This window comes from Drosophila melanogaster, chromosome 3R (assembly GCF_000001215.4).
Source record: "Drosophila melanogaster chromosome 3R".
NCBI classification, from domain to species: Eukaryota; Metazoa; Arthropoda; class Insecta; order Diptera; family Drosophilidae; genus Drosophila; species Drosophila melanogaster.
In genome coordinates this window covers 18080426-18092709 of record NT_033777.3, presented here as the reverse complement: position 1 = coordinate 18092709, position 12284 = coordinate 18080426, and the positions used below count along the sequence as shown (strand labels likewise).

Genomic DNA, 12284 nt, shown 5'->3' with positions numbered 1-12284 from the left:
TGACTCCATTTAAACCGCATTATTTGGCCGGAAGCTTTGGCTGGATTCGTTACACCTGCGTGTTTAATTAGCCAGGCAATTTCAACTTGTTGCAGAAAATTTGCGGCTACCAATTGCCGGTTGACCTTATACATATGAGCAGCATTCCCCGCGCTGTGCCCCTCGCACATTCGCACACGGAACACGTGTACGTGACTTTTAACCTTTTCATGTGGCAGCGCTAATTGATTTGTTTTACGCACGTGTCGCTCTGCAGGAGTGCAAATACATATGTATCGCGTGGGCTACGCATACTAACGTCCTTCATATTTTAGGCCATAACCAGCAATTCGTCATTCAGTCAAATAGCTTGTGTTTGAGCCAAAAAGAAGTTGTTGCAAGGCTGTTCTTTGAGTTTTCCATTAAAAAAGATAAACAAGAGGCCAACAAAAGTATACTTAAAACAACCAATATGTTGTAAAAGTTTCATAAATCATTATATTAAGCCTTATCTTTGTATATTTTTATTAGTTTTAATTTTAGTTATTATTTCCATTCATATTGAATGGAGGTAAACCACGAAATTCAATTGACTTCTCGAACATTCGACGGCTTCATAAAAAAACCAGGTTTCTTTCGAAATGCAAATGGAGTCTATCTGCAAATGGTATTTGGCAAAAACAGCTCCTAAATATTAAGGAATGTGTAAATAATTTTATGCAAAATGATCTCATTCGATTCGGTTTGTACAGAAATTTCGAAGATGTGTAATCTTTTCCATCTCATTCATCATTAAAAATGTAAGGTTTTTCAATGAGACTACAAATATTGAATGAATTTTTATATTTAATAATTAAATAGAAAACAAATCTGGTTTAGCTAATGGCTAAAAACCTTTATGGTTTTGTGAAATAGGAATTTATGAAAATCACAAAATATTTTATGTTAATTACCTTTATTGAATTATTTTAAGAAATCATCCAATAAAATAATTTGGATTTACGAATATATGTTTTCGGGCAATATTCGTACAATTTATTAATAAATTAAAACTAATGTAACATGACCGTAATAAATTCGGCCCCGCTTCAATTTTCCCCATCATATATATGTAATAAAGCCTTATATTTGGCTTTCGCCCCAATTAAAGGCCATTAGAGGCCATAACCAAACCGACAATCACCCCTTTCCCGCTGTAACCATTAATATACTTGTTCAGATGTCGATGGTGGATGGCTGGGCAATATAGGCAGGGTCTACTACTACTACTACTTACCAGCTATAAAAAGGCAATCAGATGTCGTCGATTCGGAGGCAAGTCGGCGACAACAGAGCACGCAAGCGCCCAGAAAGCTGGTCTGGCTAGGGCATCAAGATTTGGGCGCGTAAATAGGCAGGATCGTTGGGATTTTCATCTGTAGTCCAACAGTCGCGCGGATTGCGGATCGCGCGACTGCGTTTGTAATTAATTACGAGGCGGGCCAAAAAGGCGAACGCACGCGCGACTCACTATAAACCGCAACCGCGATTGCAACTGCAACAACTACTGCCAACTGCGACTCTGAAACTTCAGATGGCCAAGCATAAGATAAGATGCGCAGCTGTATAGAACGTGGCCAAGTCAAAGGAAGCGACGTAGCTACTGCGATTACGCGAAAGATATCCACCGGCTGTAATCGCGATCTCGTTGGCTAGCGAAGAGTTGGCAACTAGTTCCCGGCTTCTTCGGTGCAGATTATGCAATTTTGATTTGAAACACGCAATTTGATGGGCTAGTCGAGATATTGGGCTACGGGCTATCTTTCGGCTTAATTCGCTTAACGATCTCATGCACAGGGCGCGTAAATCGGGGCTATAAGATCCCCTGCTCTTTTTTTTATTCTCGAATTTATTGTGCTCAACTTATTAGACGATAATTTCCTTCCGGTTGCGATGCGTTTTTTTTTTGCGATTCAATCCGTCGTCCGACTGTCGGCGGTATTAAAAAATACGGTTTGCTTCGCTTTGCAGCGCTGCCTTGACTGTTTTGCCTCGGTTTCACTGTATCTGTACCTGTACGTGGCTTTGTATCTGTATCCGTTTGCGATGGCAGTGTGTGAGTGTGTGGCAGTCGTGGGCTGATCATCGCCTTACTTAGAGATCTGTCGCCCAGTTGAGATGCCTCGTCTGAGTGTTGTTGTTGTTGTTCTTGCTGCCGTGTGTGGGCACAACTGTACATGCGGACGGGCTAAGCTAGCCGTCCTCGTCGCACTCATGACCGGGGGATTGCCGGTGGGGCAACGAACAACGAACAACAAACAACAAACACCACAAACCACACACACAACCCCCGCAACGCCTCAAAGTGCTTTTCTCTCTCGCTGAGCTTCTATCGCCTAGCATAAGGCTGTAACACCTTTGGATTACTCTTAAGCCGTTTTCCTACACTGAAAAGAAGTGTGAGTGTCAAAAATGTCCTGCGTGCCTTCATCTTAGTTAAACTAAATAATTGGTATTTCTAAATCCTCTTCAGCTGTTAGTAAACCAATATATGTAATATTTTCATTGACATTAGAAGAAGTGTTTTGTAAATAGGAATTATTTATTTATCAATAATCTTCATTTAAGTCATCTTAAATTGTTTTCAGTGCACCGGAACGTGCCAAGTTCTACGAGTGGTTGTGTGGGCTTTCCTCGGTCTAAAAGCCCACACATTTAGCCAACACTCTTGATCGCAACCCTCTTAGTAGAATCAAAACCCCCTCCACGTGTGCAAAACCCTTTCATAGGGATACTTGTAGAATCTGCGTCATTCAATGCACTTGTGCAAACAGACATACATATGTACATACATATTTTAGCCAGGATTTTTACGGATGCAGTAAACTTTAAGGGTTTTCCTGGAATCGAAATCCAAATTCGTCTATCAATCCTGAAAGCTTTTGCTGGAAAGCTAGTCAGCTAAAAATAACACCAACGAAAGCTAATTGGCTGAAAAAAGCTTGGGCCCCCTTAGAAAAAAGCTTTAGAGGCAACAGCACCCACAGAAACGCACACCCACACACAAAAAAAACGCCAAACACACATACACACACACACACATGTGTATATACAAAGGGGTCACGTGGGTGGTTTCATTGATAAATTCATACTTTTACCTCTCGCTCTTTCAGCTGACTGCAAATTGAATTGCAAAATACTGCAGCTGTGCTCGCAGAAAGAGACAGAGCGATAGAAAGGGTGCAGGTGGAGAAAGGAAGCGGAAAGAGATGGAGCTACTGGAAGAGAAAGAGACAAGGACAGAGCCCCTCTGTGCACTGCTCCACTTTAAATAATGTGGGTGTGGATCAAGCCCGGCATTAGATTGTGAATGAAAACTCGAAAAGAGACAGCGAAACGCGGCTAGAAAGAGACGGAGAGCCGAGTTAAAAACGCCCACCAAGCTCACCTTACACAGACACACACACACACACACTCGCACTTTGGCTTCTAATCATATTCATATTTTACCCCCCCCCCCCCCTTCACAACTGAAAACTCGAATTCATTCATTCACAAAATGCTTATATATGGAAACTTGTCAATTAGTTCAAGTGTCTTACACTGAGCGAAACCCAAGTCCCAAGTCAAATTAATTATACTTAGCCGAATCGCCCACATCGGACATTTGACATTTGTACTCTTATTAACTGTAATTGCTCATTCAGAATGTGACACATGCAATAGTAATAACAAAGGCCAGCACAATTAGCTCGCCACCTTATAAGGCTTATACTTTGTTAGGAAAATAAATTTGAGAAATGGCACTAGAGACAATAGTATGGCCCAAAAACCCAATATTAAGATACAAAATCTAAGATACAAGATACACCACGTTGTATTCCGACAAACTACAACTATGAATAATCTATGAATAATAATACGTGAAGTGCTCGTACGTTTTGAACTGCATTCTGTTTGAAAATGATGAAATATTAGTAATTAAAATCCAGCTAACAACTTTCCATCACCTTAATTTGATAATTATATTATTGAAAACGTTTGCAATTCCAATCATTTTGGCGCTTGATTGACCATGTTAGGTCCTTCACAACAACTGACGATGGCTTCCGTTTTTAACACCTTTTAATGAATTAATGAGAGACTCTTAAGTCTGCAAACTGACGGATTAAATGAATACCCTAGGGCTACGTCGACATCGACATCGTTTGTGGCTTCTGTTGTCGACTGGTTGGCTAAGAAGGGGTTGCTCATTAAACGACAACTCCTCTGCCATTTGGCTGTCAGTCACTCATTCAGTCACATACTCATTCATTCATTCATTCAGTCGCTTGGCAGACAATTTACAAAAAAAACGCGTTCCATTCATTAGCATGACTGCCAACTGATGTTGTTGTCGTTGCTTACTTGATGGTTACTATGGACAACTCCTTTGACTGGATTTTTCACTTATATTTAGTTGGCTCCAACAAAGTGTACGTCTTTTAATTGAATTGCGTTGAAAATTAGTTATAAACGCCCACGTGCATTCTTCAAGAGAAAAATGCTCATTTATGCTTTTTTTTTTAGCTATTTAGGTTTTTATACATTTTTGTCATGACAAATGTGTACGCATTGCATCAAAAATTAAAACTAAAATCAAGGAATCTATATAAGAAATATATCAACATTTAATTATATACCTTAATTCATTAGGAACCTTGTGTAGAAAGACAACCTTCCATTCGTGGTATCAATTTCCAAAATCATGCTGGTGGTCTGCTGATTTGATTTCGATAATTTAATAGCCTAGAAAATTTTCCTTTTCAAGTCGTAAATTTTCGAAAAACATTTCAATTGGACTGCGGTCTGTGTGTGGCGCTGCGGCATTCGTTTTCATCATCATCAATATAGTCAAACTCTATTGGGTCTAGATACTGGCGCATCTAATAAGTGGACATATAAAGGTGACACTTTTATTTCGGTCGGTTTTGCTTACTTTATTGGTGATTTACGATAACGCGTTCCATTCACTATATGCAAATTGCATTGGTTGAAAATTTATTAAAGATATTTTCCTTTTGTTGCTGTTCATATTTATTGAGCATTTTCCCAATTTATATTGTTTTACTAGGCTGGCCACACATGTTGATTGTCTAGGGTTTCCGAACGTATATCTTCGATCTTCGATTGTTGAACATCTCTCATAATAATCATAACTGAGGGATCTTGGATTAACAGCTTATAATTCTTCAATTAATAAATATGACACTGCCTTGCCTGTATCATAAATCTGAAAATGTGGCAGGCACAAGAAGAGTTTCACACTGCAACGAAGCGGAATAAAATTCCTATCAATTTTACATGGCAACCAAAAATTTGCAATTTCAATTAGTGCAACGCCCTTTAAATCATGCCTGCATTCACTAGTGAACTATGTCACATAAATCATAAACAACACGGATCCCAGTCGTTTTGGCCTGGCGTCAACTTGCTCGGCTCACTTCCTGTGCCCCACACATCATAAATATTTACAAGAGAACCAGCAAAAAGCGAAATTTAAATAAATAAATTGAGTTACCACCTCAAAAAGGCGCTTGTCAACAAGTTGTGCCCTGATCTCAAAAATTCTGCGGTGTAAAAGTAATTGTCAGTTTGGGTCCAATTACGAAAATTTCGCCATTACCTCAATTGTTGGTTCTATGCAAATGGGAAGTCCCCCCAGCATTTGTTTCATAGTTCTTCGTGGATATCTTATGGCTCTGGCGTGGATGATTGCCCCTACGATTTCTCTATTAGCCATAACCAGGGTAAATAGGCAATTGACTTGAAATTGGCAATTATTTTTTGTCTGTTTCGGAGACAGGCGAAAAGTTAAATGGTAAATAGAGAGCCCAGACAGACGTCCATATGTGAATGCTTGGTCTGTCTGTCCCTGTGCATTTTCCCCTTCTCAGCTCATGGTCTTAGGCTCTGACTTTGCCGTCTGCCTCGTGAAAACCACAAGCGCATTATGAATGAATAATGTATGAATGAAAATTGCATGCACGTGCCCGCGAGCTACAAAATGTTGCACTCTTCGCAGTTTTCTGCTGCCGATGATTGCGGAGATGAAGAACTTTGTTCGATTTGAACTCTGGAAGTAGTAAGGTATAGATTTTCGTTTAAAAGCTTAGGGTTTATTACCTTATGCAATCTTATTGCAGTAGAACTATTCAGATTTATTTATTTATTATTATATTTCAATATATGACAATCACAAAAGAACAGTTATTGAATATCATTCCAGAAGACCTAGATCTAAATCGAACTCCTTTCTTTTTTTTTCTGAATATAGTGGGTATAAAATTAATTTGATTTCCTTTGCGCGATCAGCGACCAAAGCCAACACACGGAACCGATCGGATTCGAGCCTCGCAAAGAGTTCGTCAAGTTCGTCACCTAAGTCTTTTGTTTTGCAGCGCCTCTGTTGATGTCTTCATTAGCGAGGTGCAGCGATAAGCGTGTTTAATGCTGGAAATTTGTTTTTAATAACCCAGAAGAACGCATTTAATTAATTGTTTGGTAGGGGCAAATGCTTTGTCACAAAAAAAAAAAAGCATCGGCGGTAGCTAGACGATTTAAATGCAAATCTGAGCTGCCTGTGAGTGCATCGGATCGTTAAGTTGCCTGAAGATATTCAATTTGATCACTTTGCTGCTTCTTAAGCATTGTTAGATGCAGTTATTAAATTTGACAGTTTACAGTTGGCGATAGCTTTTGATGCTTTGCCGCCGCGGCTACCAAATGACTTCGATTTGGAGCATTATCAGCCGCGTGTTTGAGTTTCTGGTGCAGCGACGGCTGTAGATGAAAGGCGGCTAGCCAAGGAAAAGCGGTAAGGAAAAGCGATTTCAATTAGCATTTTGATGGCTCTACAAATGAGCGGACAGAACAAAAATCGCCGCCATTGATAGGCCATTGATAGCACATCATAAAGCAGGCGATCATTTGTCCATCGCCGTTCATCTGCTTCATTACACTACACAAAAAATTATAGTGAATTTCATTAAAAATGTATGCAAACCTTATAAAATATATAGATTTAACAACTAAACTATGCAATGAATTTTAAATTGATTGTAGTTATCTATATATAATATAAATCACTGCTCTAATGCAAATATTTTTCCGCTTTCATCGGAGAGGCGGCTTAGGTTTGAGTCGCTCACGTTATTAAATCATTTGGAATTTATGATACGTCACGCGATTTTCGAAAGACACCAGCCATCAAAGTGGCCTCCAACTGAGCCAGCTATGACAATCTTCGGGGTAATTAAGTTTTTGCCAAGTGACAAATTAATCGAACCGCGCCAATTGCCGCAATGACCGTCTGGGACCGGCCCGCCTGGCATTAATCAATGAGATGTCAATTCGACTGTGACTCGGGGATGCAATTTTCCTTTTTTTTTTCATCCATATATTTTTAAGCATTTTTTGTTTTGTTTTGGCCGAAAACAAATGGCAGGCTACGATTGAGGTTCGAACGAACATTCAACGAACCGGCGACAAGATGTCAAGTTTTCGGTTTGGCAATAAAATTGTAAGCATTTATCTTGTAGTTCGTTGGCGTTGTTGTTCGTTTGCCTGTGTCCGAGGTCTTTGTATTGTGCGTAGACCCAAAATAGGGTCTTACTTTTCTCTTTTTGCATTACAAAAGTATAGAGTTACCAAACGATTTGTCAACGTTTAGCTAGTTATGCGCCAAACTGAAGGAAACTGGCACCGGATCCAAACATTTTGTTACCTCGTTAAGATTTGTTGACACTCGTGTTAATGTTTTGTGTTATTTTCGTTTGTGTGGTTTTTTCTTGGTTCGATGGTGATGCAAATCAACACGGTGGGCCACCTGGAAAGCCAGTTCATGGTTAAGACTTCGTGAAAGAATACCGATCCGTTAACGATAAATTGTTGAACTGAAGACCGAATTGATTGTCTTAAGTCGATGATCTTAAATAAAAAAAGTATATATATATATATTCGAATATTATTAATAGGTTTAAATGTTTACTTATATTGATAATTATATAAGAGGATAAAATTGTTTTGTTCTCTTGAAATATGTACATTATCAAAGATTGCTGTGAGTAAATATTGGTATTGATTTGATTAGTTAGTTTAAACGAAAATTGCATCTTTAGGGCAACAATCTTGCGTTGCTTCTATTTATCTGGAATCTGCATGCTGAATCTCCTAGCTTTTATGCTTCCTGAGATCTCGACGTTAATACGGACGGACGGACATAGCCTGATCCTGATCTAGAATATATATACTTACTTCTGCCTGTTACATACTTTTCAACGAATCTAGTATAATAAAGCAGAAATCATATTACTATATTATTTAATATGCAGAAAAGCTTTCGCATTACTTTATATAGAAAGGCGCACCTAATTAATATTTTTTGTAATATCCCATAATTGATCACCGATCATTACAAGCTCTAATTTCACCTTAACCATGGCAACAACAGCCACTGAATTTTACAAAAAGTAAAAGACAATATCAAAAGCAAGCCGCATCGTCTTATCGCCGTATTTATGGTCTGAGCGATCGAACTTATCCGACACAGTACACCACTTAAGGGCCTCTGGGGATTTTTTGGACCTTTTATGTTTAATTTAATTATGGTAAAATCAGCTGGTGCTAGGCTGCCTCATTTCGATTAATTTGATTCGATTCGATTTCATTAACAAGCTTGCTCTGCAAATCCACAAAGTTGTGGCATCGAACCAATTTTGGGGCTTAAAAGTCAAGAAATCCTCGTGTTCGCGTTCCAATTTCACCTACAAATTCGTTACACTTGGGACAGGTTGTAGATGACCCTTTGATTGCCATCACCATGACGAATTGTGTGCCCTAGTGTCATGTTAAATAAAATTGATAGAGAAATTAGGCAAAATGCTTAAGTTGGGTTGGAGTGCGAAGATGTAGCGGAGCGGCCTTTTAATTGGGTCGCATTAGTTTTGGACCTTAAGTGGTGCATATGTCAAAGAAATGCCCCTGCAATTAGTCAATTAATGAAAAACCAATAGATATGCGGCTAACACAAGTCGATAGCCAAAAAAAAGGTCTATCCCCCCCAAAAAAAAAAAAAACGTTTGGAAATGGCAACTACGCCAGTTGGTCGGTCAGTTGGTCAGTCGATCTCTGGTCTCCTCCGTTGGCCATAAATTAATAGTCCATTATTTCTAAATTTTGTCCACTTCAAACTGTCGTCGCCGAGTCGCCCAGAGCCAACTGACTGCCCTCGTTTGCATTTTAATCTCTTGATGGGGCGATGGGGGCCACAAATTAGTCCGGACCCCACTTTGTGTTGACTTGCCAGTGCGGCCAATAATTTAGGCCGACAGACGCGATCGGCTCACGTAATGTTGGAAAACGAAAGCAAAACTATGCTCTTTTTCCCAAAAGCCATATTTTTTTTCGAAGAGAAAAGTTATGTAAATCATTCAGCCAGGCGCACATTTTTTCAAAATTGCTTAATTTCCTTCACGTGCAAGTACGCATGGGATAGTTATCGTTTATAGTAGATATGTTATGGGATATTATGTTATAATCCAGAAGGCTAGACTACCCTGTGATTATCCTTTCCGATCGGAAACCTCATAAAACAAAGTTTACATATTCATTATGGAATAACCAAAATATTAACAATTACACACAAATTATAGTTAAACATCTATAATCTAGCTTATTTGAAAGCAGTTGTATTGCGCCAACCCTGAAGTAAGAGAGCCAAATCCCCAATGCCATGCCAAACTTCACTTCTTTTGGCCAGTTGGCCAATGGTCAGGAGTTTCGGTGATCGGGGAACTGAGCCGGACAGTCGGCAAAGAGCTTTGGGCACTTTGCGAACTCATTTTCCGACTCAATCAAATCAAATAATTTATGCCTCGCGAAATTAACTGGCCATGTGAGTGGAGGTCATGCCACATGTGAGGAGAGTCCAAGAAGCCATGACGGCAACTTGGGGCCCAAAGCACAGTTAAATCTTTTCGCTGGCCATAAAGTGTGTTGATTTTTCCATTTGCCAGACCCTAAAGCGCTGCAATGCGAAATAAATAAATGTTTGCCGTTGAAGGAGAGACCTCTTGGAAAATTGCCTGCAATCGGGGAGTGTTTGAGAATGAAAATGTGCGTTGCTTTTGATTTAGCCAGTGCGTCTTATTTATATACAATAGAAAATATAAAAAATTACAAAATTCATGAAAAAAAATATTTGTTTAGGAGTATATACAATTGGTAAAATTGTTGAGCTGTTATTCACTCAAAATCAAACTCGAAACCATCCTCCTGATATTCGTATTCGCTGCTGTCACAGGTGACCTGAACATATTTGTTGCTCTGCCAGTGATAATATTCCTCGGGTGTGAAGTTGCCCCACATCATGTCGCTGAACACCTGCAGTGGTCTGGGATTCCTTTCCTGATTGCGAATATTCACGAGCTTAGTAAGTTTCTCCCAGTTGCTGTGGTAGCCGTTCAGAGCCAAGTGCTCCAGATTGACGCACTCGGCGACCAGTTCCAGGAGCTGAGTCTCCCGCACAATCTCCCAGCCACTGAAGCTGAGCACCTCCATTTGTTGGCAGGGCATGTGCTGGCGATCCAGGAAGAAATCATTGTGGCACCAATTCTCGCATATCACCTTCCTCAGCTTGGGCAGTTCGAGGAGCAAACTTTGCTGCCACCGAGCTGGCAATTGAACCACTTCGTTGTTCAGGGCAATTCGGGTGATCCTTTCGCTTTTGGCCACCACAATCTGCTGGAAGATGGTCTCCTGATCTGCGTTCAATTGCCGCGAATCATCGAATCGCACGGATAGTTTCTGTAACTTGGGCAACTGCAGCACCTCCGATAGCATGCATTCTACGGTGCTCAAGTTGATTTTTAGCACTTCCAGATTGGGCAATTTGATGTCTGTGAGTCTCACACAACTGTCGAACTGATCGGTAATGTCAAGGACTCTCAAATTGGTCATTGTCAGACAGATATCCTGAATCCAGCGGCTATCCAATGGCACCGAATGGTACAAGGAGTTGAATACCAGCTCCTCCAACTTCTTGAAGCCACGCATATATAAGCCAGATAGATTCATGCAGGTCATTAGGCGCTTGAGATTGGGCAACATTACCGTCAAGTCGCGGATGTCCTCATCGACCACTGTGTTGGGATTGCCCGCCAATATGCAAGTGTCCACCTTGGGAAACTTGGTGATATTGATATCGCACAGGTGTGTGATATAGTCGTAGAATTCAGAAAAGGAACCAACGCCGTCGTGAACGTGCAGATCCGTGAAGCTATCAGCCATGTGTTCCATAAAGAAGACATAGTCATCGATGTCCAGGAGTCCAAGGAATGGTGTATTTGGACCGATGATCAGGTGCAGTCGCCTCTGCCAGAACTTGAGAATCTGTGGCATGAACTGTGGATAGGCCCTAGCCATGCGTACCTGATCGATCAGATTGTCGATCTCTTCGAAAATCTGCTCGAAAAATATAATGTGCAGGTTGTCGATGTAGTTCGGTTCAATTTCCTCCATCGGTGAACAGGTATTATTTTGCTGGGCAACCAGAGCGTCCTTGTAGAATGCGGTATTGTGCATTTGCGACATTGTATGTATTGTCTGTCAAATGTGATGACTGCTGTGTGTTGCTTCCTCGAAGGCTGCTGTTGGTTGAATGTGCTCTTGTTTTGATGAATCTAAGTTTTTATGCAAATTTAGGTAGTGCATTTAGTGAGGGAGTGAATCAGGTAGTAGTGGGGAAGGATTACCCAGTGTCCTTATCTCTTTTGCAGGCTAATCCTTTGGCAACAGCTGTGCCAGCTTTCAGTAGTAGTTACCTGTAGTTACCTGATCTGTAGGATCGCGCCATGATCGCGCCGGTCCTCATAAATTGCGCCGTCGTATACTGCCTGCAATTTGTAAGCCTGCGCTGTTGTTGTTGCTGCAGAAAAAAAACCCTATCTGTACAGTTATCGCTAGAGAGACTCACTAGTTTGCATATTACACGAACCCAGACGTGTTCCCAGCCAACTTCTCTAGCAACTGCCCTGTTCCAGTCCAGAATCTTGGCCGGATGCGTTGGACAAAACGTGGTCAGCATTCGGCTTTGCCTGGCTTGGCTTCTAGGAAATGCTAACAACTCTCGCAGAGGAATCGTAAACGAAGAACAGTCCCACCAAATGGAATAGAATAGAATGGAATGGATTCTGTGCGAGCTTCAACGATCTAATAATCAAAGCCATGTGTTTTTGTCTGGCAGCTTAGCGAGCGATTAGAGGAATCACAATCACAGAAGACACTGA

General features: G+C 40.5%; 2 protein-coding genes across 3 annotated transcripts in view, besides 1 other annotated feature; both read right to left on the bottom strand.

Moving 5' to 3' along the window:
• The window catches only part of sr (stripe), a 44781-nt gene extending 42874 nt beyond the window's left edge, over positions 1 to 1907 (bottom strand). For both annotated transcript variants that reach the window (NM_079671.2, NM_001275764.1), the window contains exon 1: positions 1256 to 1907. The gene's annotated coding sequence lies outside the window, so the exon portion shown is untranslated. The remainder of the gene's footprint in view (positions 1 to 1255) is intronic.
• Positions 1908 to 8152: 6245 nt separating this feature from the next.
• Positions 8153 to 8288: a mobile genetic element.
• Positions 8289 to 10126: 1838 nt separating this feature from the next.
• On the bottom strand, positions 10127 to 11662 carry bard. Its single transcript, NM_142418.2, has one exon. It carries the CDS (start codon positions 11587 to 11589, stop codon positions 10243 to 10245), a length of 1347 nt encoding a protein of 448 aa, NP_650675.1. The 5' UTR covers positions 11590 to 11662; the 3' UTR covers positions 10127 to 10242.
• Between the last annotated feature and the right edge of the window lie 622 nt (positions 11663 to 12284).